The sequence below is a fragment of the Scyliorhinus canicula genome, chromosome 8, assembly GCF_902713615.1.
Source record: "Scyliorhinus canicula chromosome 8, sScyCan1.1, whole genome shotgun sequence".
Taxonomy (NCBI): domain Eukaryota; kingdom Metazoa; phylum Chordata; class Chondrichthyes; order Carcharhiniformes; family Scyliorhinidae; genus Scyliorhinus; species Scyliorhinus canicula.
In genome coordinates, this window is record NC_052153.1 from 152,477,795 (window position 1) to 152,503,644 (window position 25,850).

General features: G+C 46.1%; 1 protein-coding gene across 2 annotated transcripts in view; it reads left to right on the forward strand.

Annotated features, from left to right (window-relative positions):
• Positions 1 to 25,850, forward strand: part of arhgef28a (Rho guanine nucleotide exchange factor (GEF) 28a) — a 571,388-nt gene that overhangs the window by 177,680 nt on the left and 367,858 nt on the right. For both annotated transcript variants that reach the window (XM_038805467.1, XM_038805468.1), the window contains exon 7: positions 10,352 to 10,430. In XM_038805467.1, coding sequence (XP_038661395.1) covers positions 10,352 to 10,430 — 79 coding nt within the window. The remainder of the gene's footprint in view (positions 1 to 10,351; positions 10,431 to 25,850) is intronic.

A 25,850-nucleotide genomic window follows, 5' to 3' on the forward strand; every position in this document is an offset into this window, starting at 1 on the left:
GGAGGCTTAGGGGTGATCCTATAGAAATCTATAAAATAATGAGGAGCACAGATCATCTTTTTCCAAAGGTAGAGGAGTCTAGAACTAGAGGACATAGGTTTAAGCTGAGAGGGGAGAGATACAAAAGAGACCAGAGGGGAAATTTCTTCACGCAGAGGGTGGTGAGTGTCTGGAACGAGCTGCCAGAGGCAGTGGTAGAAGCGGGTACAATCTTTTCTGTTTAAAAGCAGTTAGACAGTTGCATGGGCAGGGTGATATAGAGAGATATGGGCCAAATGCAGGCAAGTGGGACTAGCTTAGTGATAGAAACTGGGCGGCATGGGCAAGCTGGGCCGAAGGGCCTGTTTCCATGCTGTAAACATTTATGACTATAACTCTACTGCAGCATTCTGTTGTCTCCATGTTTAAATCATATTTTGCTTTTTTATTCTTCACAGCAAGGTGGACAAGCTGACATTTTCCCAAATGATAAACCATCTGACAATGTTTTACCCACTCACTTGACCTATCTATATCCCTTGGTTGCGATACAGTTTGTCACTTTATCCATGTCATTAATATATGTCGTAAATTGTTGAGGCCCCTGCACTGATACATGAGGCACTCCATGAGGTATTTTAAACATATTCTCTAAAAGCAAAATATGGTGAATGCAGCATTTTCTGTTGTTCCTTTTTCCTCTGTTTGTGTTTGTGAGCTTCAGCTGTAAGGATTTGGCAAATGCTATATTAACACCTGGTCCATCAGCTGGAGGTTCCTCTCCAAGCTATTTATCAGCCTGTCTTGGAAATATATTGCCGTTCCATCACTGTCGCTGGGTCACAATCCTGGAACTCCCTCCCTGACAGCGCTGTGGGTGTACCTAAAACACATGGACTGCAGTTGTTCAAGAAGGCAGCTTCACGCCCCCCCCCCCCCCCCCCCCCCCCCCCCCCCGTAATTAGGGATGGCCTAGCCAGCAACACCCACATCCCTTTAATGAAAAAAAAAATTCTGCCCAAAGAGACACCTGAGCTTCACTTGACTGAGGAGTCACATACTGAATGTACTCTCTGATACCTCACTCATCTGAGAAGAAGTACTCTTTGATTGATTTTGAAGTAGGTTCACAGAGCTAATGTCAGTATTTTACTGCTTGATTCTATTTTCATCCGATACAGATAAGCAAATGGGAAAACGATTAATTTTCCATTGAGTTCCATAATGAGTTACCCAATGATGGAGAGCATTAGATTGCTGAGATTTGAAATACTGACCGTCAGTAAACAAATTTAAGGAAATCTGAAATGCTTAATTTATACTGGTCAATGTCCGGTCATCAGAGCTGAGTTTCCAAACTCCAATTAGCAGGCCATTTTATAATATTAGCATGAGATAGTTTCTTTCAGCACAATTGTTTCACAACACTGAATCAATACCATTAGGCACTTGATGTGTTCATAGATTACTTGATGCTAGAGATTGCAGTTTTTGGATTAAATTAAACTTGTTTAATGCTGTTTAATATCCAGTCAGCATTACAATGCACTGTTTATAAAGGTAAAGCACTGCTTGCATGGACAACAGCATTATATTAGGGCTGATTTTTAAAAACCTGTCAAGCCAGGTTGGAACAGGGCAAATGGGTGCTTAAGTTTGAGATAAAGTACTTAGCACTGTGTTCCCAATGGATTCCTTTTATAACTGCACCGTTGTTTGAGTCAGCTGAGGCAGAGACAAGAGACTCATCAATTCATGTAAATTGGAGCCGTTTGATAGAGTCTTGTAATTTTAACCAAAAATGCCATAAATCTGCCTTGTGCCAGACCTGCCGATCAAGCCAAGGGAGACTGGTCATTTGGAGCAATTGAAACTGAGTTTAAAATTGCACTCACCTGCAAGTAATTGGATCGGGACATCTGTGTGCTTCTGTGCTCTTTGGACTTCCTGAAGAGTTGCCAGCTTCCACATCACTGCTTTCTGTTATTCTCGCTTAATTATCCTCAGTCAACTTTATCTGCTTATAGTGGCTGCTATTATTGCCACTTTCATTTGGGTGGATGAAGAGGAGCAACAGCAGCAAGCTCAGCAATGAGTGTCAGCAGCAGCTGGACCTATTCGAAGGCAGTGGGTGAGGGGTGTACTGGTCGGAATGCAAACCCAGCACATAGGATGTCTAAGCCACAAGTCAATTTCTTAGATCTACCTGAAGAGAAGTAAACAAAGAGGCTGCATTCCTCTAGCCACTTATGTAGCCATCTGCAACAATACCTTTTGCTTCCAAAGTCACAACAGCCCTTCTGCCACTGACACATAGTTTGCTGAAGAATCTCATTTCAAATTCAAGTATGCTCAGAAACAATCGGCAGTCATTTGACATCAAATATTCTAATTTGGGATCGGTTTTGTTTTAATTCATTCAAGGGATGTCGCTGGCTGGGGAAGTGTTTATTGCTAATCCCTATTTGTGCTTGAGGGGGTGGTGGTTAGCTGCCTTCTTGAACCCCTGCAGATCCCATGGTTGAAGGAAAGGCTCACTACCACATTCTCAAGATGTGGAGATGCCGGCGTTGGACTGGGGTGAGCACAGTAAGAAGTCGTACAACACCAGGTTAAAGTCCAACAGGTTTGTTTCAAACACGAGCTTTCGGAGCACGGCTCCTTCTTCAGGTGCACCTGAAGAAGGAGCCGTGCTCCGAAAGCTCGTGTTTGAAACAAACCTGTTGGACTTTAACCTGGTGTTGTAAGACTTCTTACATTCTCAAGGGTAATTAGAGATGGGCGATAAATGCTGGCCTGGCCAGCAAAGCCCACATCATTTGATTTCATTTTTAAAATATCAAAATATTTGGGTATGGACAGCAGTATATTGCAGGGAGATTGAGTGATGCCCCCTGAAGAAAACTGTAATGAGCCGGTAGCAAAAGGATTGTGGTGTGGAGAATGGCAGGGGTGGGGGTTGGAAAAAATATAGACTTCGACACTGCAATCAGCAACGTTTTGCCAGCTTTGCCATCAAAAGTGATTAAAGACAAAAGATGAGGTAAAGAAGAGGGTTGGGAGGTAGAGAGGGTTGGGGGGATGTGAGGTAGAGAGGAGGATGGGGAAGAGGGTGGAGGATAGGAGGGTGGAGGAAGGGTGAAATTAAAGAGGAGGGTGTGGGAGGGGCAAAATTGGAGGTTAATTTTAAATCCAAGATAGATGGATTTTTGTAAAGCAAAGATATTAAAGGATATGGGCCAAAGGCAGGTATATGGAGTTAGGCCACAGATCAGCCATGATCTCATTAAATGGCGGGACAGACTTGAGGGGTGAAATGGCCTACTCCTGTTCCTCTGGGAAATTAGAGAGGAGGGAGTGAGAAGGGGGCAGGTGGAGAGGAGGGAGTTGGGGGGGACGTTAGAGAGAAGTGAATGACGGGAGAAGAGAATGTTTGAAGTAGAGGGGGCTAGAGAGTGGAGATGGAGAGAGGACAGACTGGAATAATGAGAGAAGAGAGAGAGAGGGGAGGAGAGTGGGGATAAGGGAGGTGGGTGATGGGGGGAGACAAATGCTGCAATCTGAAGGGGGAGACAAATACTGCAATCTGAAGGGGGTGGGGGAGGGGAGCAGAAAAATAATTGCTGGGGAGGGTGTGGGGGTGGGGAGGTAGTGGCTGCAGTTCAGGTGGAGGGAGAAAACTGGTGCAATCCGGAAAGTGGGCAGGGATGTGCTGTCCTAGTTATAGGTTCTGAAGAAAAACATAAACTCACTTCTCGTACTGTATGTTAAAACAGAGATTGAGGGCAGTGGATAGCACTGCAGCCTCACGGCGCTGAGGTCCCAGATTCGATCCCGGCTCTGGGTCACTGTCCGTGTGGAGTTTGCACATTCTCCCCGTGTTTGCGTGGGTTTTGCCCCCACAACCCAACGATGTGTCGTGTAGTTGGATGGGCCACGCTAAATTGCCCCTTAATTGGAAAAATGAATTGGGCATTCTAAAATTTCAAAAAAAGAGGCTGAATTTTCTAAAGTTCGCTCAGTCTTAGGATGTTTGAAGGTATATAGAATCATAAATGTGGAGAACAAACTCTGATTGTTTCCAGTTTCAAATTCTGACAACATCTTTGGGTCGGGGTATTAAGCATGTCACCAATCAGTGCAACACCTTCCACAAGGACTGTTGACCTCCACAATTAACTGGAGAGGTGGTGGATTTACACCTGTGTCTGGCTCCTTCATGTTTAGGGTGATGGGCCAGGTCAGCAGAACACCAGCCAGCAGCATCTGTCATTGGGAAAAGATAGTAGTCCATTAAATTACAATGGGGGGAGAAAAATGCTACAATATGAAGGGGGAGCTTGGGGTGGGGAGGGGAGCAGAAAAATAATTGCTGGGGAGGGTAGAGACTGGAGGTAGCACGGTAGCACAAGTGGCTAGCACTGTGGCTTCACAGTGCCAGGGTCCCAGGTTTGATTCCCCGCTGGGTCACTGTCTGTGCGGAGTCTGCACGTTCTCCCCATGTCTGTGTGGGTTTCCTCTGGGTGTTCCGGTTTCCTCCCACAGTCCAAAGGCGTGCAGGTTAGGTGGATTGACCATGATAAATTGCCCTTAGTGTCCAAAAAGGTTAGGAGGAGTTATTGGGTTACCGGGATAGGGTGGAAGTGTAGGCTTAAGTGGGTCGGTGCAGACTTGATGGGCCGAATGGCCTCCTTCTGCACTGTATGTTCCATGTTCTATGTTCCAGTAGCTGATTACCGAAACAAGATTATGCAGGTTTGTGCATGACACCCAAAAAGCAATAACCTTGTGACACAACTATCCTTCCAGTATTGGATATGGAGCAAGCAGACCGACAACAACAATGTTTAACAGATTAGGAAGACTGGGGGGGAGGTGAGGACGTAGCAGATATAGGAGGGCCATAACCAACATCTTGCAGCAAGTGGTGTGAAACATGAGTTATTTGCTCAGTGATTTCAGTGACCTCATTCCCTTGCCCAGAGAACTTGCACAGAGCTCCTCCATCTTCCATCCTTCACCACTTCATTAATCCTGTTTGAACCAACCATGTAGGCAACTTTGATAGAAAAGATGTTCTAACAGAACAGGCTGAGAGAAAATTTGTTAACATCATCAGAGAACGCAACACACTGCAACGCCATGAGCTGGGCCTCATCACGCGCAAAGATGTGTGAGAAAGTGGGTGCCAGAAAATGAGGCTGTATTAAGATGTCACCAAACTTTTGATTCACCTCTGATGTTTGGATTCTCATGTTAGATCTGGTTACTGCAGCTATTTCTTTACCTCAGAGTACTTTGTCTGATTTTTTACTTTAACTTCGCCCAACAGGACTTGTTCTTGTTCCTATAACTTCCTGAGACATTATTTTTGTTCCAACTCTCTGGTTTTTGGACTTTCTTTTGTTCCTTTGGGCAGTCTGCTTTTTCCAGCTTCCTGGCACTGTCCAACCCCTCCTGCTTAAAACTAAACTCAAAGATTCTTTCTAACTTGGGGTGGCCCCTGATTGCTAAGCAACAACCTGGTCTTTCTTTAATCCTTCCACATCGTAAACCCTTTCATTACAACGCAGGCACCATTGTTTAGTATCATAGAATCTCTACAGTGCATTCGGCCCATTGAGTCTGCACCGACCCTTCAAACGACCACCCTACCCAGGCCCAATCCTCCACCCTATTCCTACAACTCCACCCCAAGGGGCAATTTAGCATGTCCAGTCCACCTAACCTGCACATCTTCTGACTGTGGGAGGAAACCGGAGCACCCGGAGGAAATCCACACAGACAAAGGGAGAAAGTGCAAACTCCACACAGACAGTCACCTGAGGTCGGAATCAAACCTGGGGCCCTGTTGCTGTGGGGCAGCAGTGCTAACCATTGTGCCACTGTGCAGTCCACCCATCAGTTGTGTGTGAGGTTGTTGTCCCCGCTACTGTCTGCGTCGACAGCAGTGTTTATAACCTTCACCAGCCTGAGTTTTGCACCGCTACGCAAACGATTCTTCATCAGTTAATGGGTTTCTATGGCAGAGATCGAGAACAAACATAAGGAAATCAATTTAAATTCAATTTTCCAGAATGCATCTTAGATTTAGATTAATTAGATTTCCCTAACCAATTGCTCAGGGAATTTCCAGACAAATATGCAACATGCTTTCAGTGTAAGAACAAATGCTAACCTTTACAAATGTTGTGATGGCCCCTGTGCCACTCATAGCATGAAGTTAACTAAAGTTTTAACTTTTCTTCTACAGAATCACAAAGTTAAACTTACTTAAAGCTGTACCTTGTTTCTAGTACCGACAAATGCAAATGTTTATTACTTAAAACTACCTCTGCTATAGTATCTGCTGAGTTTTCTGTGTCTTAACTTCTGAAGTGAGGTTGCTTCAGTGCAGACAGTGAGGAATGTGTCCTTTCCTTCATTCATTCATCAGCATTGTTGTGAGGATATGGATGTTTTAACCTTGCTGCTGCCATGATGGATTCTATTGCTGGTACAATGATATACTTTGTTGTCACTATGCCTTATGTTTACTGCTTGGACATCATGAAACAATTTTGTATAAGTTGCAAAGAAGTTTTTATTAACAATACTTAGCTGTGTACATATTTACAGTTGGCATGGAGAGGACTCCATACGAGGTCCTGACACATTCCTTCTTGTTGCTAAACCAGTGCCAGCTCTCGATCATATGCCTTCTTACATCACCACACTTTGTCTCATGTCCTTGCTAAGGACCTTGGGAGGAGACTTCTGGCTGAAGATGGTTGCAAATGCTTCAGCCTTGTCTTTTGCACTCAGGTGCTGTGTTCCTCCACCATTGAGGATGGAGATATTTGTGGAGTTTCCTCCTTCTGGTAATTGTTTAATTCAACCACGCACATGACTGGATGTGTCAGTGCTGCAGAGCTTAGATTAGATCTGTTGTATGTGGGATCACGTAGCTCTGTCTGTCGCTTACTGCTTCTTTGGCTTGGCATGCAAGTAGTCCTGTTTTGCAGCTTCATCAGGTCAATCATGGCACCCCGTCCCCACCTATGCTCCTCTCCTCCATCCTTTTTGCATCCCTACCTCACCTGGGAAAACGTCTTCTCCCCCAGGCCCCACAGTCCTGGACCTACATCCCCCTTACACCCGAATCTTGGGTTTAATGTCCCCATTCTCCCAACATACCCACCCCCAGTCTGAGGCTTACCATCGCTCCCAATCTGTGGCTTAATACCCCTCCAGTCTTGGGCCTACCCATCGGCGCTGAACCTCTGTGTCCACCAGCAGCTGCTGATCGCTGCATGCGTATTTATGGATGCGCACACAGAAAAGGGGCTAGGTGCGGAAGGCAAGCATTTGAAGAGATTAGGGCCATGTTCAATGTTCTACAGATAAATATGATGTGGAGATGCCGGCGTTGGACTGGGGTGAGCACAGTAAGAAGTCTTACAACACCAGATGCTCTCGTACGAACGGGATATGGCGCTTGACTCATCGATCGACAGTTCCAACGCGCCACAGCAAAAAACCGCACCGACCTCCTCAGAAGACAAGCACGGGACACCACTGAGTACCCTTCGTCGTCCAGTACTTTCCTGGGGCGGAGAAACTACGACATCTTCTTCGCAGCATGCAACACATCATCAATGAAGATGAACATCTTGCCAAGGTCATCCCCACACCCCCACTACTGGCCTTCAAACAACCGCGCAACCTCAAACAAACCATTGTTTGCAGCAAATTACCCAGCCTTCAGAACAGCGAACACGACACCACACAACCCTGCCAGGGCAATCTCTGCAAGACATGCCAGATCATCGACTTGGATACCACCATTACACGTGGTAACACCACCCACCAGGTACGCGGCACATACTCGTGCGACTCGACCAATGTAGTCTACCTCTTACGCTGCAGGAAAGGATGTCCTGAAGAGTGGTACATTGGCGAGACCATGCAGACACTGCGACAACGGATGAACGGGCATCGTGCGACAGTCACCAGGCAGGAATGTTCCCTTCCAGTCGGGGAACACTTCAGCAGTCAAGGGCATTCAGCCTCTGATCTCCGGGTAAGCATTCTCCAAGGCGGTCTTCAGGACACGCGACAACGCAGAATTGTCGAGCAAAAACTTATAGCTAAGTTCTGCACGCATGAGTGCGGCCTCAACAGGGATCTTGGATTCATGTCGCATTACATCCACCCCCCACCATCTGGCCTGGACTTGCAAAATCCCACCAACTGTTCTGGCTTGAGACAATTCACACCTCTTTAACCTGTGATTATCCCTCTCCCTGGATCTGTAATGATTTGATTACCTGCATTCCAAGCATTGTCCAGCATCTCTGACTTTGTCTATATAAATGTTTCTGGAACATACCTCGCCATTCACCCGAGGAAGGAGCTGCGCTCCAAAAGCTCGTGTTTGAAACAAACCTGTTGGACTTTAACCTGGTGTTGTAAGACTTCTTACAGATAAATATGACATTGGTAGAAATTTGCACTTGGAGATAATTGAGGATTTGGCTTTTTAGCTGTTGAATTTTAAAAGGAGGTGAGAGTTTGCAACTTAGAAGAGGTCATAAATAACTAAGGCAAAGTTTTTCAATTTTATTTTACCTTAAAGTGGGTATCCTGGGAAAGGTAAGTTTAAAAAAAGGATAAGAACAATGGGAAAGAATGAAAGAGAGCTTGGGAGCTGTGTTCAGGTGTGACCATGTAAGAGAGCGCTCTGTGATGAGACAGAATAATGAAGAAGTGCAGTGAGCAGCATTCAGAAAATCCAGAGAAGTGTCCGGTTGTCCCAGAAAGCAAGATTTTGTTTTTTGAATTTCCATATTTGAGAAAGACAGAGAGAGATCCTGGTGAAACTCTTCCCCTACAGCAGCAAGGGTTTGTGCCTTGTGGTAATACTGGAATTTTAGAGATTAAGGGCGGGATTCTCCCACAACTGGCCGGATGGCCCGACGCCGGCGTCAAGAGCGGCGCGAACCACTCCGGCGTCGGGCCGACCGGAAGGTGCAGAATCCTCCGCACTTCCGGGAGCTAGGCTGGTGACGGAGGGGCTGGTGCCACACCAACTGGCACTGAAGGGCCGGCGCGAGTTGCCGCGTGCGCAGAACCGCCGGCATGGTTCTGCGCATGTGCAGACCGGCTGGAGTGTTTCCTGCGCATGCGCAGACCAGCTGGTATGTTTCCTGCACATGTGCAGGGGGGGTTCTTCTCCGCGCTGGCCACGGCAGAGCCCTGCAGAGTCTAGCGCGGAAAGAAAGAGTGCACAGGCCCACCTGCAGATCGGTGGGCTCCCGTTGCAGGCCAGGCCACCATGCGGGCCTCCCCTGAGGCCGGATACCCCCGCGCCCCCCCGAGGACTCACCTAGCCGGCCTACAAGCCAGGTCACGGCGTGATGGACCATGTCCATTTCACGCCTGCGGGACTGGCCAGGAAACGACAGCCGCTCGGCCCACCGTGGCCTGGAGAATTGCCGGAGGGGCTGCTGCCAACGCCCCCCGACCGGCGCACGTAAACCCCGCCCCCGCCTGAAAACCGGCACCGGAGAATACAGCAGCCGGCATCGGAACGCCCCCCCCCCCCCCCGGGATTCTCTGACCTGGCGGGGGGGGTCAGAGAATCCCGCCCCTCATATCTATTAAGATTGTTGCCGAAACAGGGGCGGCCTGGGGGCGCAGTGGTTCACACTGCTGCCTCATGGCACTGAGGACCTACGTTCGATCCTAGCCCCGGGTCACTGTCCGCGTGGATTTTGCACATTCTCCCTGTGTGTGCGTGCGTCTCACCACACAACCCAAAGATGTGCAGGATAGGTGAATTGGTCACGTTAAATTGTCACTTAATTGGAAAAAAAAGATTTGGGTACTCTAACTTTATTTTTAAAAACGACTGTTGCCTGAACAAATGTTTATCTGTGTGCCTAACCAAGTAATATTTTATAAGACTATTTTTTATTATACAAGTGTAATCTTGTGTCTTTAAGTTTTCTTTTATTTTGTTAATAAATGTTATCATTTTAAGATTTAAAATCTCATGGTAAAATAGAAACGCAAAATAATTGTGATTGCTTGTCAAGTTTTCCTCTTTTGAGATTTTGCTCGCGTAAAACTTACCACCTGTCAGATCATGACAATATAAAGTTCCAAGATCGAGGTTACTGGTCACACCAGAAATTATGAATTTAAATTAATAATCCTAAATGATGGAATGCTAAATAAGATATTTTTATGTTTCTTAATTTCCTGTAAAGCTTTTCCTACTGATAATATAGTTTAAATGTACAAATGTGAAAAACTGAAATTTTGTTTAAAGTGTGAAATTAAGAATAAAACAATTCATAGTTTGTATTTTCTTCCCACTAAACTTCAGAGAGATGCAAATGGCGACAGACTGAAGTTGAATCACGCCTCTTCAGAGGAAATACACAGTGAAGCAAAAGTTGAGCAAGGTATGCTTATGCTTGGTTTAATTTTTGAAGTTTAATATCCAGAAAATTGGCAGTTACACCAACAAGGTAATTTAATTCTCAAATTCTATTTCAGATTGTGGAAACTGTGTATACATGTGTATTCGGTGCTGAAACTTTTCAAATTATCTTAGTTGAGATTTGTTATATAAAGAAGGAAAAGTACAGCTCTCAACATTGGGTAGCAACTGGGGTTAATCCAGTAGAACTGTCAATAACTTGGAGCTTTTTTCAGAATTAATGGAGGGTCACACCCATTATAATTTGGTTTTCTTGTTCTGATGTTGTCTGATCTGCTATGCAATGCAGTATTTGTTACATTATTGAGTGTCTCCTTCTGGAGTAGGTTGAACTGATTTGATTTTGTGCAGTGTTTAGGGCAGGGGAGTGGGTGGTGGAATGGGAACCTTGATCAATTGCAGCTTTTGATCAGCTCTTCCACTTGAGAGAAGTGGAAAACTGATTTATGTTCCATGGTTAATAAAATTCTGTCTGATATGTGTTAGTGGTTACCTTTAGTTTCTGTCCTTTACTTAAAATGTTGTTTGTGGGATGTGGGTGCTGTTGGTTAGGCCAGCATTTTTTTCCCATCCTTAATTGCCCTTGGGAAGCTGTGGTGAGCCGATGACTTGAACCACTGCACCCACAGTGCTGTTAGGAACAGAGTTTTAGGAATTTGACCCAGCGACTATGAAGGAACGGAGATTTAGGTCTAAGGCAGGATGGTGTGAGGTCTGGAGGGTAATTCCCAGATGGTGATAGCCCCATCTGCTGCCATTCTTCTAGGCAGCCAAAGTTTTGGGTTTGGAAGGTGCTGTCGAAGGAGGCTTGGTGAGTTGCTGTAGTGTATTGTGTGGATGCAACATACTGCAAGAAGTGAATGTTAAAGGCGGGCAGTGAACAGGGTTCAAAACAAATGGGCCGCTTGTCCTGGATGGTGTTGAGCTTCTTGAATGTTTGTGGAGCTACACCAATCCAGGAAAGTATTACATTACACTCCTGACTTGTGCCTTGTAGATGGCGGACAGGCTTTGGGGAGTTTGGGGCGTGCATTATGTGCTTCAAAATTCCCAGCCTCTGACTTGCACTTATAGCCCCAGTATTTATATAGCTGGTCGATTTCAGTTTCTGGTCAATATTAACCCCCAGGATGTTGATAGTGAGGGGTTCAGCAATGGAGATGCCATTGAATGTCATGGGGAGATGGTTAGATTCCCGCTTCATAGAAGCCATAGAATCCTGACAGTGCAGAAGGAGGCCATTCAGCTCATTGAGTTTACACCGACCCTCTTAAAGAGCACCCTACTTAGGCCCATTCCCCCACCTAACCTGCACATCTTTTAATGCTAAGGCCCAATTTTATCAATGCCAGTTCACCTAGCCTGCACATCTTTGGACAATGGGAGGAAACTGCAAACTCCACAGTCACCCATAGTTGAAATTGAACTGGGATCCCTGGCATTGTGAGGAAGTTGTACTAACCACTGTGCCACCCTGTTGGCGATGGTCATTGCTTGACATTTGTGTAGCATAAATGTTACTTGCTACATATCAGCCCAAAGCTGAATATTGCCCAGATCCTCTTGCATATGGCCACGAATGCTTCCGAATCTGAGGAGTTGTGAATGATGCTGAACATTGACCAATCATTAGAGAACATCCCCACTTCTGACCTCATGATGGAGGAAGGGAGGTTAATGATGAAGGAGCTGAAGATGTTTGGGCCTCGGACACTACCCTGAAGAACTCTTGCAGTAATGTCCTGCGACTAAGATGATTGACCTCCAACATCCACAACCATCTACTTTGTGCTAGACATGACTCCAGTGGAGAATTTTCCCCCTCATTCCCAGTGACTTCAGTTTTGCCAGAGCTCTTGATGCCATACTAGGTCAAACACTGCCTTTATGCCAAGGGCAATTATTCTCATGTCACCTCACCTTTGGAGTTCATCTCCTTTGTCCATTATTTAGACTAAGACAATCATAAGGTCAGGAACTGGGTGGCCCTGGTGGAAGCAAAACTGAGCATCAGTGAACAGGCTATTGCTGAGTAAGTGCTGCTTGATAACATTGTTGATGACTTCTTCGGTCACTTTGTTGATGATTGGGAATTGTTCAGAAAACAAAGGTAGTTTTAAGAGATTTTTATTTGTATTGGTAAACATAGAAATAAGGTATAGTTTTAGTGGGTTTAATTTAATGTTTCTGTGCCTGGAAGGGTAAAACCTATAGTTCGATTCATGTTGGATAAAGTTGTTTTTATGTGTGGGGGTTGGTTATGATCGAACTGTGTTTCTATTGTGCTTAGAGAGGGTTACAACATGAAGAATAAATGAAAGGCATAAATATGTGGGTGTTGCTTAGAAACTGAGGCCTTGTAAGCTAGAGAAGCTTTTAAGTTTTAGTTTAGCTAGTTTGATAGCAGTTGGAGCTAGCTAATGAGAGTGAAGGCAGCTTTCCTCTCTGCTAGAAGCAGTTGATTTTAGAAAGTTAGAGAGGGAACATTTCTTTCAGCATTGCTAGAAGAAAAGCTACATTATGGAGTACTGTTTAAGAAAATTGAGGCTGGAAATCTAAAGTGTAGCTAGTTAAAGAAACTAGAGAAATGAAGAGAAGTGGCCAAGAAGTCTGGAGTTAAGTGAACAGAGACCAAGGTATAATTCAAAAGAATTCAAGGAAGAGTAAAGGGCAGCTAAGTGCAGACTCCGGCGTAAAAACGGGAGTGTTTTACTTCGGCGTCGGCGCCCGTTCCGAGACCCGATTAACCGGGCCACAGTGGGGTAGCACGACGCAGGAGTGGCCCATGCTGCTACAGCTGCTGATCCCTGCGTGAACCCAGCGCCGCGGGGTCCGTGCATGCGCAGTTGGCCCGGCGCCAACTAGCGCTTGCACAGTGGCCTTCTTGCCCGCGCCGGCCCTGACGCCAAATGGCGCAGGGCTACAGGAACCACCCGGAGGAAAGGAGGCCCCCCGACAGAGAGGCCGGCCCGCCGATTGGTGGGCCCCGATCGCGGGCCAAGTCACTACGGTGGCCCCACCCGGGATCGGACCCCCCTCCCCGCCCGCAGGCCGCCCCGGACCCTTCAAGGCCGAGGTCCCGCCGGCTCAGAGAATATCAGAATGGCGCCAGCGGGACTTAGCTTTTTGTTGACGGCCACTCAGCCCATCCGGGCCGGAGAACTGGCATGCTGGCCCGTGCCGGAGAGTCGGCGCATACCCCGACCAGCGCCGCGCCGGCCCCAGTCGCGCCCGGGCATCGGGGCGGCGTGGCGCGATTCGCGCGACACGCCGGCGATTCTCCCCCAGCGGGGGGGTCGGAGAATTTCGCCCAGTGTTCTTGGTTAAAGAGACAATTGTTGTAAACAGACTTGAAATGGGACAGCAAATTTCAAAGGTCAATCAAAAGACTGGCCATTTTAACACAGTCTGGGAATTGAGAATTAAAGCAATTGTGATATTTTGCACAGTGGACAAGACAAATAAATCTTAATTGGGTGGTAAAAATCCTGGGCTGGGTTTTCTGTTAAAAGTAGAATAGAAGCTTTATTTAAAAGTATCGCTTGAAAATCTGATCTGGATTGTGGAATGCAAACGCTAAGGAAAAGCATAATTATGAGAGAAGATTTTAAAGTGTGTTTTTGTGAGTGGAGTTTTGACACTCTCACGTGACAATCATCTGAGGCATTCTGAAGAGCCCTTCACTTGGGGTTCAGAGTGGAGATTGTATTTGCCAATAGTCGTCGTGTATACTTAAAAGGGCCTTTGTGTTCATGAGATCATTGTAGATTAAGATGTACTTTGTAATCTGTGTTAACCCTAAAACTTGTGCGTAATTGTTAAGGGGGGATCAAAGGGATATTGTATCATAATCCAATCTTCTCATGTTTAAAAAAAGGTTTTTTCTTGCTAAGATGAAACAGTGGTCCTGTGACTCCATGTTTTATATACAAAGTAGAAGTTAATGTTTTTTGAGCCAGGGTTCAATTTGGGATCTTCCCTTCCAGTCATAACGCCAAATGAGTTTGTAATAGAGTAGAGTCAGTAATTGGCTAGGTTGGATTTGTCCTGCGTTTTGTGTACAAGACATACCTGGGCAATTATCCTCATTGCCGGGTTGATGTCAGAGTTCCCTCTGTACTGGAATAGCTTGGCTAGGGTTGCAGCTAAATCTGGAGCAGAAGTCTTCAGCACTATTGCTAGAATATTTAGGGCCCATGCCCCCACCCTATCTCTGTAACCCTACCTAAATTTGGACACTAAGGGGCAAAGCATGGACAATCCACCTAACCTGTACATCTTTGGTCTGTGCGACGAAACTGGAGCACACGGAGAAAATGAGCAAACTCCATACACACATTCACCCGAGGTCAGAATCGAACCCGGGGTCCCTGGCACTGTGAGGCTGCTAGCCGCTGTGCCGCCCCTTACCGACATGGGCCTGTAATTTCTGCCCCAACCTCTCCCCACTCCCCTGTTGCCTAACTGGCTGTCTCTCACACCTGCCAGCTGTTAATTAACGATATTGCTGTATTCCTGTGTCATCCATTTTACATTTGGACATTAGGACTCTGTCATTGCCAGCAAATCTTCCCTAACTTCTCTCTTTCTCTATCAGAAACTTTCATTTTCTCGACTGCTTGATTTATCCCATAACTCTTCATTGAAATTTGTAATTTATGTTTTATCCCCAAATCAGCTCACTTTTATTACACCCTGAGAACACAGTGGTCAGTCTGATCATTTCACTATTATTGCAAAAAGCTGTTTATACCTGATGTTGTTTTATTTTCTAAATGGATGAGTTACTGAATTGATGAGCTCCATCTCATTTGCACAGAAGCACAAGCTGTAATACTAACACCTCTTGGGACTCACCAAAACTAAATCAGAGAAGGTACTTTAACCTGCATTCGAAAGACAGCAGATGGAGCTGTGTACTCTAGTGTGCTTAATATCCAGGACAAAGTGCAACAAAAAATTGGAATGTTTCAAATAAATGGAAGAAGAGAAATGCAATTATGGAAGTCTTTCCTTTTTCAGGACATCTTCTGTGATAATAAAGGGGGGAAAGTAGATTGTATCAAGCTGAGATACAGAGATACCACCTGGTTCAGAAATGGCGTAGACATTGGTTCACCAATCCCCTATTTAGTGAGACTATTTAGAATGAAATAAGGAACAAATGAGGAACTTGGGAACTAGAGTAGGTCAATGGCAGAGAGAAATTAAGGACAATGTAAAGCAAATTTCTATCAATACACCTTGTGCTGCTGAGGAAGATAACCTTTGCCCCCACTTGGATAGAAAATGCTCGGTCACACCACTGAAGCCCTTGTACAAATCCCTGCATAACATGACTGAGATACCATGGGCCCTGGTGACATAACCAAGATTGGAAAGGGCTTTGCCCAGTTTGACGTCAAACCCTTCGACACTTTGCACCTGATGACGCAGTGTTTGTTTGTAACTTCAACAAACGGTACTCGCTGGCTCTCTGGGATTGTTGTCTATTCAATGGAACCAGTCTCTTCCCAAGTACGTGTCTGGAGGCATCTACTGAAACGACACCTGAATCACATTCGCTCACGGAGGTCGCTCCCTCGTGAAGTGCCTCGAAAGAAACCTGTCCAAGATCCTCTGGCTCTATTGGGGCTGGTTTAGCACAGTGGGCTAAATAGCTGGCTTTTAAAGCAGACCAAGGCAGGCTAGCAGCGTGGGTTCAATTCCCGTACCAGCCTCCCCGAACAGGCACCGGAATGTGGCCACTAGGGGTTTTCACAGTAACTTCATTTGAAACCTACTTGTGACAATAAGCGATTTTCATTTCATTTCATTGCTGGACCAGCCTGCTGTTAGGCCTCCATGCTCTCTCGAAACCGACATGTCCAATGTGGAGCCTTCCGACTCCGAAATGGAGACGCAGGTCTCTGAGGTCTTGTACATGGACTCCATAGTTCATGCCGCACCCTGACGATCATCCGCCACAGCCCTCACGCAACAGACGGCATTCGCCAGCAAGGTATATGCAGAGCCGAAGAGACTCTGATGCCCTCTGCCTATTCCTCCGCCTCATCACTCATCGAGGGGTCTTTGGACTTTGGGGGTGGAGGGATGTAATATCCCATACTGGACCTACGGGGTGGGAATGTTTGTCTTCCCTGTGCTCCTTGCGGAGTATGAGCTCCCCTGTTAGGGGCGGGGAGTCTCTATTAACCACCGTATATGAGGTCGACCAATAAGGCACCACCAGAGAGGAAACCGTTCGTGTAACAAAAGCTTTGTTCTTTACTCGGAGTGGGCTCTCCGTGTCCTCATTAAAGGTATTGTCAGGCTGACAGTTCCATTGTTTGTTAAAACTAAAGTCTTCAGGTCTGGCTCCTGAGTCTGGCCGAAAAGGAGCAACGAGCCCGGGACCCCGATTTTAAAAAAATTTTTAAAAATAATTTAGAGTATCCAATTATTTTTTTACAATTAAGGAACAATTTAGTGTGGCCAATCCACCTACCCTCCATATCTTTTGGGTTGTGGGGGTGTAACCCACGCAGACAGAGGGAGAATGTGCAAACTCCACATGGACAGTGACCCGGGCCGGGATCGAACCCAGGTCCTCAGTGCCGTGAAGCAGCAGTGCTAACTACTGCGCCACTGTGCTGCCCAAGATTATTATTAGTATTTATTATCTTGTAATAATCTGATATTTCTTTGAAGAGGGTTTTCAATGCCTGCGTGCTTTTCTGATAAGGTGAAGAGGTGTGAAGTGGATTGAAGATTTTCTCAAAGGGACATATACACATACATATGAATTAGGAGCAGGACTAGACCAATCGGCCCCTCAAATCTGCTCCACCAATCAAGTAGATAAAGGCAGATTTCATTGTAATCTCAACCCTACATTCCTGCCCACCCCAATAACTTTTCATCCCGTCATTAATCAAGAATCTAGCCATTTCTGCCTTAAAAATATATAAAGACTGCTTCCACAACATTTTGAGGAACAGGGATCCAAAGACTCGACACTCTCCGAGAGAAAACCTTTCTCCTCATCTCTGTCTTAAATGGTGTCATCCCTTATTTTTAAACAGTAACCCCTGGGTCCAGATGGTCCCACAAGGGGAAATGCTTTCTTCATGTTCACACTTCAAAAGCCCTCAGGGTCTTAATGGTTTCAAGCAAGTCACCTCTTACTCTTCTAAAACCTAGTCGATACAAGGGGCGGGATTCTCCGCGAACCGGCGGGGCGGGCCACTCCGGCGCTGAGGAGTGGCGTGAACCACTCCAGATTCGGGCCGCCTCAAAAGTGTGGAATCCTCCGCACCTTCAGGGGCTAGGCTGACGCCGGAGTGGTTTGCGCTGCGCAGGCCGGCACGGAAGGGGCTTGGCGCCACGCCAACCGGTGCCGAAGGGCCTCTGCCGGCCGGCGCGAGTTGCCGCATGCGCGGGAGCGCCCGCATGTACTGGTGTCATCCCAGCGCATGCACAGGGGGGTTCATCTCTGCGCTAGCCATCGTGGACTGTTGTAGCGGCTGGCGTGGAGGAATAGTGTGCCCCCAGGGCACAGGCCCGTCCGAGGATCGGTGGGCCCCGATCGCGGGCCAGGCCATCGTGATGGCACCCACTGGGGCCAGATCACCCCGCGCACCGCCGAGGACCCCGGAGGCCGCCCTCGGAGACAGGTCCCACCGGTAAGTACCTGTTGTAATTTACACTGGCTGGATCGGCCGAAAACGGGCGGCCACTCAGCCCATCGCGGGCCGGAGAATCGCCGGAGAGGGGGGGGGGGGCGCCGCCAACGGCCCCCGACCATCGCGGCGCGATTCCTGCCCCCGCCAAATCCCCAGCGCCAGTGAATAAGGTACCCGGCGGGGGCGGGATTCACGCCGCCCCCCGGCGATTCTCCGACTCGGCGGATCTTTGCCCATTCGCTTATCATCTTTATTTCCCTTTGTAGCTTCCTTACTTCCTCTTCACAACTTTACTACCTATCTTTGTGCAGTCAGTAAATTTAGCAACCATACGATCAGTCCTTTCATCCAAAGATTTTCACTGCCTATGTTTGATTGACAACTTTGAAGCAGTAAGAGCGGAAATGTTATTCAAAATTACTGTTGAATGGTTATTTTTTTTCCCCGGAGCAAAGGCTTGCCAGTGGGGTTATATGGATCACTGCTTTTGTACATATGTACAAGGTGAGGGGCTTGGGAGATATGTGGGAGCATGAGGGTAGGTGGAAAGTAAGGGGGTACGGTGGGTTTATGAGAGATATTAGGAGGTATAAGAGAAAGTGAACATGGAGGGGCATGGGAGATATGAGGGTATCTGGATATGGAGGGGGTATAAAGGTTTTAAAGGGGAGGCGGCGGGAGAGTGAGTGTAGAGAGCCTCTCAATCATGATTACAATTGGGTCAATGTCCCAGTAAATGGAGGCATGTTTTCTAACTTGCCCATTTCCGTTGCCGCCTCAGGCCCACCCACCCACGTCCCTGACAGGAAAATAGGCTGAGCGGTTAACCCAGAACAGAATCAGGGTCACAGGATCAGGAAAACTCCTGTCTCCTTCATGAAAATCAGTGTTAAGAAGCTCAATTGTCCGTGTTACATCTAGTTTTTAACTAATGCGATCCCTGGTGTATGAGGTGACCTAATATCTAGAAAGTTATCAGAAGCTAATGAATGCAGTGAGTAAAATACTATTAATGGCATTAAAGAGGAATTATTGGATTAAGAGGAGATGTTGTTACCACATTGGCAGACTGCAGTTGCATCATTAAAGTACAGAGTAGCATGGAAGGGTATGCTCATGTGAAGATTAAAATCTGAATGTTATTGCAATAACATTTCAACACAAAAAAAGATACACACCACTTTCTAATGTTATAGATTCCGACTTGCAGTACCCAATAGTTTCAATGTGTTGCTTCTGTTTTCTTGCCCTTTTGCCTAATCTAAGATATATCTACCATAAGTGATGGCAGTGTGCCCAGTGGTGAGAAAAACAGAAACAAAATTGTTTTTCAAAATAATAATCTTATGAACAACAAATGACTAATTCTGTATCCGAGCAGTGCTGGCAGTCATGGGCCACTTAAGATTTACCCTCATGGGTGATGACATCGTGAGAAATCTTGCAATGAATTGCAACAAGCAATACATTTCCAGTGTTGTAAAAATGTCTGCTATCCATGTAAATTATATTGTTACTACATTAACTGATTACTTTTTATACACCCACTTGTTGTTTTTGGTTTGCCGTTTTCTTCATGTCCTTCCAGGTTCCCAGAAATCTCTATTTTGCTTTTAGCCTGAAAGCTATCCACTCTGTTGCTGATGCCTAATCAGACCTCAACAAAGGTTAAGGTACTGAACAAGACTCTTAACGTTTTAAAGTTTAAAGACTGTGCGGAAAAGAGATTTGTTCCGGGAGTGGTAATATAAGAAATAGCGCTTTGTTGTTTGTTAAATAAAACTTTCTTAAAACAAAATAAAATAAAACACTATTTAACTTTCAGACTTCACAGTGCTAACACTAACAGATTATATACAGTTAACTTTAATACAAATTCCCATTAAACAACACTTGGCATTAGAACTCAGCTCTCGTTCCACTTACACATCCAGGCGAAGGCAACACTTTGATTTGGGAAGCAATCCTTCTTCTCTTAGAGACACCTCTTTGTCAAAGTTTTCTCTCTCTCTCGCAATTTTTCATGACCCCTTCTGCTGGCAGCCTACATGCCTCTCTCCCTACCTTTGTTCCCCAAAAGATTTCACTCTCTATTTAAGCTCCGCTCAGCCCTTCAAACCAAGCCTCTTCCTTGAAGTGGACAAACCTGAATCCATTCCCATTATTTGGCTGAAAGCCTATTCCCATCTACAAAAGGCCAGAGCTAGGCCATTCATCTGCAACTAGATTTTCATTACTAGACCATTGGGTCCTCAGACTCTTTTAATGGGAGGATGTCTGGTCCTGCAGGAATGTCCTGAAGAACAATGGGTCTTTGCTGAATCGCATTATGTATTCCCTAATGAGGTTAGGTTTGAATGGGAGCCTGGACGTAGCTAGGTATGGGTGTATCCCTTTGACTCTGCTCCTAGCAGGTTTCCATTCTACTTAAAACTTTAGGAGAATCCCGCCCCTTGTATCGACTACTTAATTTTTGGACCCTATTTCTGAACCCATATTTCTAATATCTTCCTATAGTGACAACTCTGAATGTGGTAATTAAATGGTGGGGTGGGGAGGGGAGGGAAAGAGTGTTTTGGGTTTTGGAAATGAAATCTTGTACTAACTGGCTGCTAAATTCATGTGACTGCCATGAGGCAAGCAGTGTAGACTGCCATTTCCAGCCAATTCAATAAAGCCTCTCACCGCGGAAGTACCCTAATTGAAAACTGCTGTCCTTGTACATGAAACATGGTGTGGTGAAGTGCAGAAAAACTGGACTTCTGAACCCTGGAAAAAGTGCAAAGAAGACCGTGCGTAATAGATCGATATCCATTTAACGAATCAGGTAGGAGAAGATATTCCGCGATTCACAACTATTTTATTGTTATACTTCAGTTCAGTAGAAACACCAGTTTCCATTCTTTCCTTCTGGATTCTCACCCTGTCCAGAAGCAACCCTCTGCTGGGAAAATACAGTTCTTAAGTACAGGCTTCAAAGAGTATCACCTGCTCTCAACGCACACTGAAACTTGCCCAGGTTTACTCTTAAAGGGGCATGCAATTCTAACTGTCACTGAGCACCCAGGAACACCAGTTCACATCTTCAAAAAAAAACTGCTGCAAAGAACAAAGCAAATCAGACAAAGTCTGCAAGTGGAACACACACAAAAGTACAATCTGCAAGGAAGCCGCTGGAAAGAGGACAAAAGGAAAGTAGACATGGGCTGCAAGTGAAACTGCTGGCTGCAGAGAAAAGGACAAAGGGAAAGCAGGCATAAAGGCTGCAAGAAAATTACTGAGTAAAAATGGCTGCAATACATTTCCCAATCCCATTTCCAGTAATATTGGACGGTGATACGTGACAAAACTATCCGTTTTTCCACTTAGAATGGCAGAGCTATGAGATTGCAACAGACTTAATGAACAAGCCTAAACCAATAAGAGTAGCTACACTTTTACAACTGCTACAAAGTGTGTACTACTCTAAATCTAAAGACGAGCAAAGAAAAACGATGACTGAGATTTTGAAAGCTTTGAGTGCACGTTTTTAACCTTGAACGAATGTTACTTGTGAATGTTATGTCTTGAAAACTAAAGATGTGCAGGCTAGGTGGATTGGCTATGCTAAATTGCCCTTGGTGTCCAAAATTGCCCTTAGTGTCCAAAATTGTCCTTAGTGTTGGGTGGGGTTACTGGGTTATGGGGATAGGGTGGAGGTGTGGGCTTGGGTGGGGTGCTCTTTCCAAGAGCCGGTGCAGACTTGATGAGCCGAATGGCTTCCTTCTGCACTGTAAATTCTATGATTCTATGAAAACTAAGTTCAGAGCAAAAACGAGACTACTGAATGCTACGTGATAGCAGCAACGTAGCTGGCAGAATCTTGTGCATTCGGACAGCTAAAAGATGATCTGATTAAAGAGAGAGTAGTCTTAGGTGTGAGAGACCCTTCTGTGAGAGCAAGTCTGCTGAAAGATGAAGTACAACCGCTGGAGAGAATGATAGATGCAAATCTAAATTCCGAAGTTGTGAAACATCAGCTAGAGCACTTGTATGGCAGAGCAGACCAGCACATACATTATGCTGAGAAGTCTTACAACACCAGGTTAAAGTCCAACAGGTTTGTTTCGAATCACTAGCTTTTGGAGCTCAGCTCCATCCTCAGGTGAATGCTGTGATCCAAAAGCTAGTGATTTGAAACAAACCTGTTGGACTTTAACCTGGTGTTGTAAGACTTCTTACTGTGCTCACCCCAGTCCAATGCCAGCATCTCCACATTATGCTGAGAGACAGTCCAGAAGCAATTACAAAGGGTCAGATCCAAATACTGCTGAAGACAGCATACATAGGAAAAGACGAATTTCCCAGCATAGGGAAAGCAGTATTTAACAGCAAGAAGCAAAATCATTTCACACAATAGTGTTTGACCGGGAGAAAAAGCAAAACAAGGCAATAGATGGTCACTGGAGCGGTATTACCCGACAAGTCTGAAGAACTATACACAATGGGTGGAATTTAACCAAAAGATTCTGTGTCATTTTGGACGAGTTTGATGGGTGCTTCCTGCTGGCTTTTTGGGTGAGATCCGCACCGGTACTCGCCCACACTTAATTATTCCTTTGGGCCTTGGCGGTGTTCTCCCTGATCTAGTCCACATTTAGAAATGTTTTCAGCAGTGGGGAGTTAAACTTGCCGGTAAGGCTGGCTCCTCAGAGATCAGGCCTCCATTTTGAAAGTGTGGCCCCACCCATAGACAATGTCACCCCCACACACATGGGCATTACTCCCTTCATCCTCTTCCCCCACCCCAAGTGAGGACACCCTGCTATGGGGTCACTGAGGTCAGAGATTAAATTGCTGAATACTCAGCTGCCACTACCGATGGGAGGAGAACCCTATCCAGAATGAAAAAAATCAATATGAGAGCATGCATGGTGAACATGAGAGAAAAATGAGAAATCCCTGTCGATTGGATGTAAAAAAACACCAGGGGTCTACCCTTCCCATCTGAGCCAGGAAAGAAGACAAAGCCTTGGCTGATGGGACAAAAGATTTGGGGTTTGAGTCGTCCAATTGTGAGTCCAGAACACCGTTCAGGTCACCTCCTAACATCAGATGGTGTGTGTCAAGATCGGGGAAGGAAGATAACAAAGAGTTGATGAAATTCGTATCATCCCAATTAGGGGCAAAGACGTTGACCACAACTACCGGGATGTTCAATAGGCGGACGACTGTTTGGGTCAGCCAGAATCTGAGTTGAGGAGAATTTGGACTCTCTGGTTGATTAAAATCACCATGCCCCTGGTCCTGCTAGTTTGTGAAGTGCAAGGCCAACAGCGGGTTTCAATTCCCGTACCAGCTGAAATCCCGCCCTCTGAACCTTGCCCCTCGCCTGAGGTGTGGTGATCCTCAGGTTAAACCACCACCAGTCAGCTCTCCCCCTCAAAGGAGAAAGCAGCCTATGGTCATCTGGGACTACGGCGACTTTATTTACTTGTAGTTTCACCAGGTTGACACCTAATTTTTTAAGGTATGCTTGGTGTTGCTCCTGGCATGCCCTCCTACACACTTAATTGAACCAGGCTTGATTCCTTAGTTTGATGGTCATGGTAGATTGGGGATATACCCAGCCATGAGGTTACAGATTGTAGTTGAGTACAATGTTGCTGCTGATGGCCCGCAGCCCCTCATGGATGCCCAGTCTCGAATTGCTAGATCTTTTTGAAATCTATCCCATTTAGCATGGTGGTAGTGCCACACAACATGATGGAAGCTATGCTCAATGTGAAGATGGGACTTTGTTTCCACAAGGACTGTGTGGTGGTCACACCTACCGATACTGTCATGGACAGATGCATCTGTGGCAGGCAGGACTGTGAGGATGAGGCCAAGTATATTTTTCCCTATTGTTGATTACCTCACCACCTGCTGCAGTCCTATTACTTTTATGTTGAATTTAGCTAGGATGAGCACAAGAGCCTCCACTTCAGCTGTGATTCATCAGACTTCCTCGGTGCTTTTATCAAAATAAAGTCATTATAAGAATGTAGTTAACATATATGCAAGTTAGCAAGAAGTTGTTCCCAATTACAAACATGAAAAAACACACAACAGCTACAGTCATCTATGTATATAACCCTTAATGTATCCCCCTTAGTAGCTGTTCCAATTCAATACAAAATCTAATAAAGCAAAACCCCTTTCAAGGGCATGGTTCAGCACACTGTGATCTCACTTGAATGGACTGGCCCTTTCCCTGAGATTCTGGTCCAGTCTTCAACCAGCAGATTCAAAACTCCTTCCGGAAAGCAACTCTATCTTTTCAATTACTAAGGCAGTTTGCCACACCTAATGTGCTTTCAGTTCACTGAAAAAGCTTTACAATAAAAACAGAGAAACTTTCTGCAGTCCAAGCTATCAAACCAAAAATGAAACCAAAATACTAAACCCCCTCTCACCTGACGGCCACAGCCACAAATGACATCACTGAAGTCATGCTACAAGCCATGTGGTAAGACCAAACCTTACTTAAAGGGACACTCACAAAACAATTAGTTAGCGAGAAGCAAAGAAGCAAAGTTTTATAAGTGTCCAGCAAGGGAAATGGCGGGGGTCAAGTGTTTATACTTCAAAGCAAAGAGTATTACAAACAAGGTAGAGTTAAGGGCACAGGTAGACACATGGCAACAAATTGGCAGTTCAATATCCCTGGATATAGTTTTCAGGCAGGACAGGTAGGAGATAAAAAAGGAGGGGGAGTAGCACTAATGCTTAAAGAATCAATTCTAGTTGTGAGAAGGGATGATATACTGAATGGATCAACAAACGAGGCTTTATGGGTTGAACTTAGAAATAGAAAAAGGGGAACTTCTGGTGGCGGCGATGACGTAGGAAGCCGCACATTTGGAAGCTCCCATTTCAAACGGACTTTTCGGCTCTTTTTAGAGCCCAAAACGGAAATTTTTCGACATCTCCTGGTGGGAGAAGGTGTGCTGATCGACTTTCTCCGCAGTTCATGACTCGAACTCGGAGTGGAAAGGGGGAAAAAACGGCAGCAGCTCCCCAGAAAAAACGGGGGAAGGAATCCAAGATGGCAGCCGGCAGAGCTCCAGAGGAGTGGAAGCAGGGGGCCCAGGAGCAACAAGCTGCTCTCCTGCGCTGTTTTGCAGATTTCAAGGCTGAGGTGCTGAGCTCTCTGCAGGAAATGAACAAAAGGCTCTCGGAGATCCAGACGACCCAGGGTGCTGCCATCAAGGCGTTGCAGACGCAGGCCACTGAACGAGAGGAGGAGGCCGTGGTCCTCGTGAGTAAGGTGGAGGGGCACGAGGCACTTCATAAAAAGTGGCAGGACCGCTTCGATGAGCTTGATCACGCATGAGGCGGAAAAATATGCGGATCTTGGGCCTTGCGGAGGGGCTGGAGGGGTCGGATCTGACAGCCTACGTGGCTGTAATGCTGAACTCGCTAGTGGGGGCCGGGTCTTTCCATCTGCCCCTGGAGCTGGAGGGAGCCCACAGGGTACTCGCCAGGAGGCCTAAGGAGGATGAACCCCCGCGTGCGGTGCTGGTGAGGTTCCACCAGTTCAGTGATCGGGAGTGTGTGCTGCGCTGGGCCGAGAAGGTGAAGAGCAGCAACTGGGAGAATGGGATAGTACGGATCTACCAGGATTGGAGTGCGGAAGTGGCTAAGCGGCGGTCCGGGTTGAATCGGACGAAAGAGGTGCTTTACAAGAAGAAGAT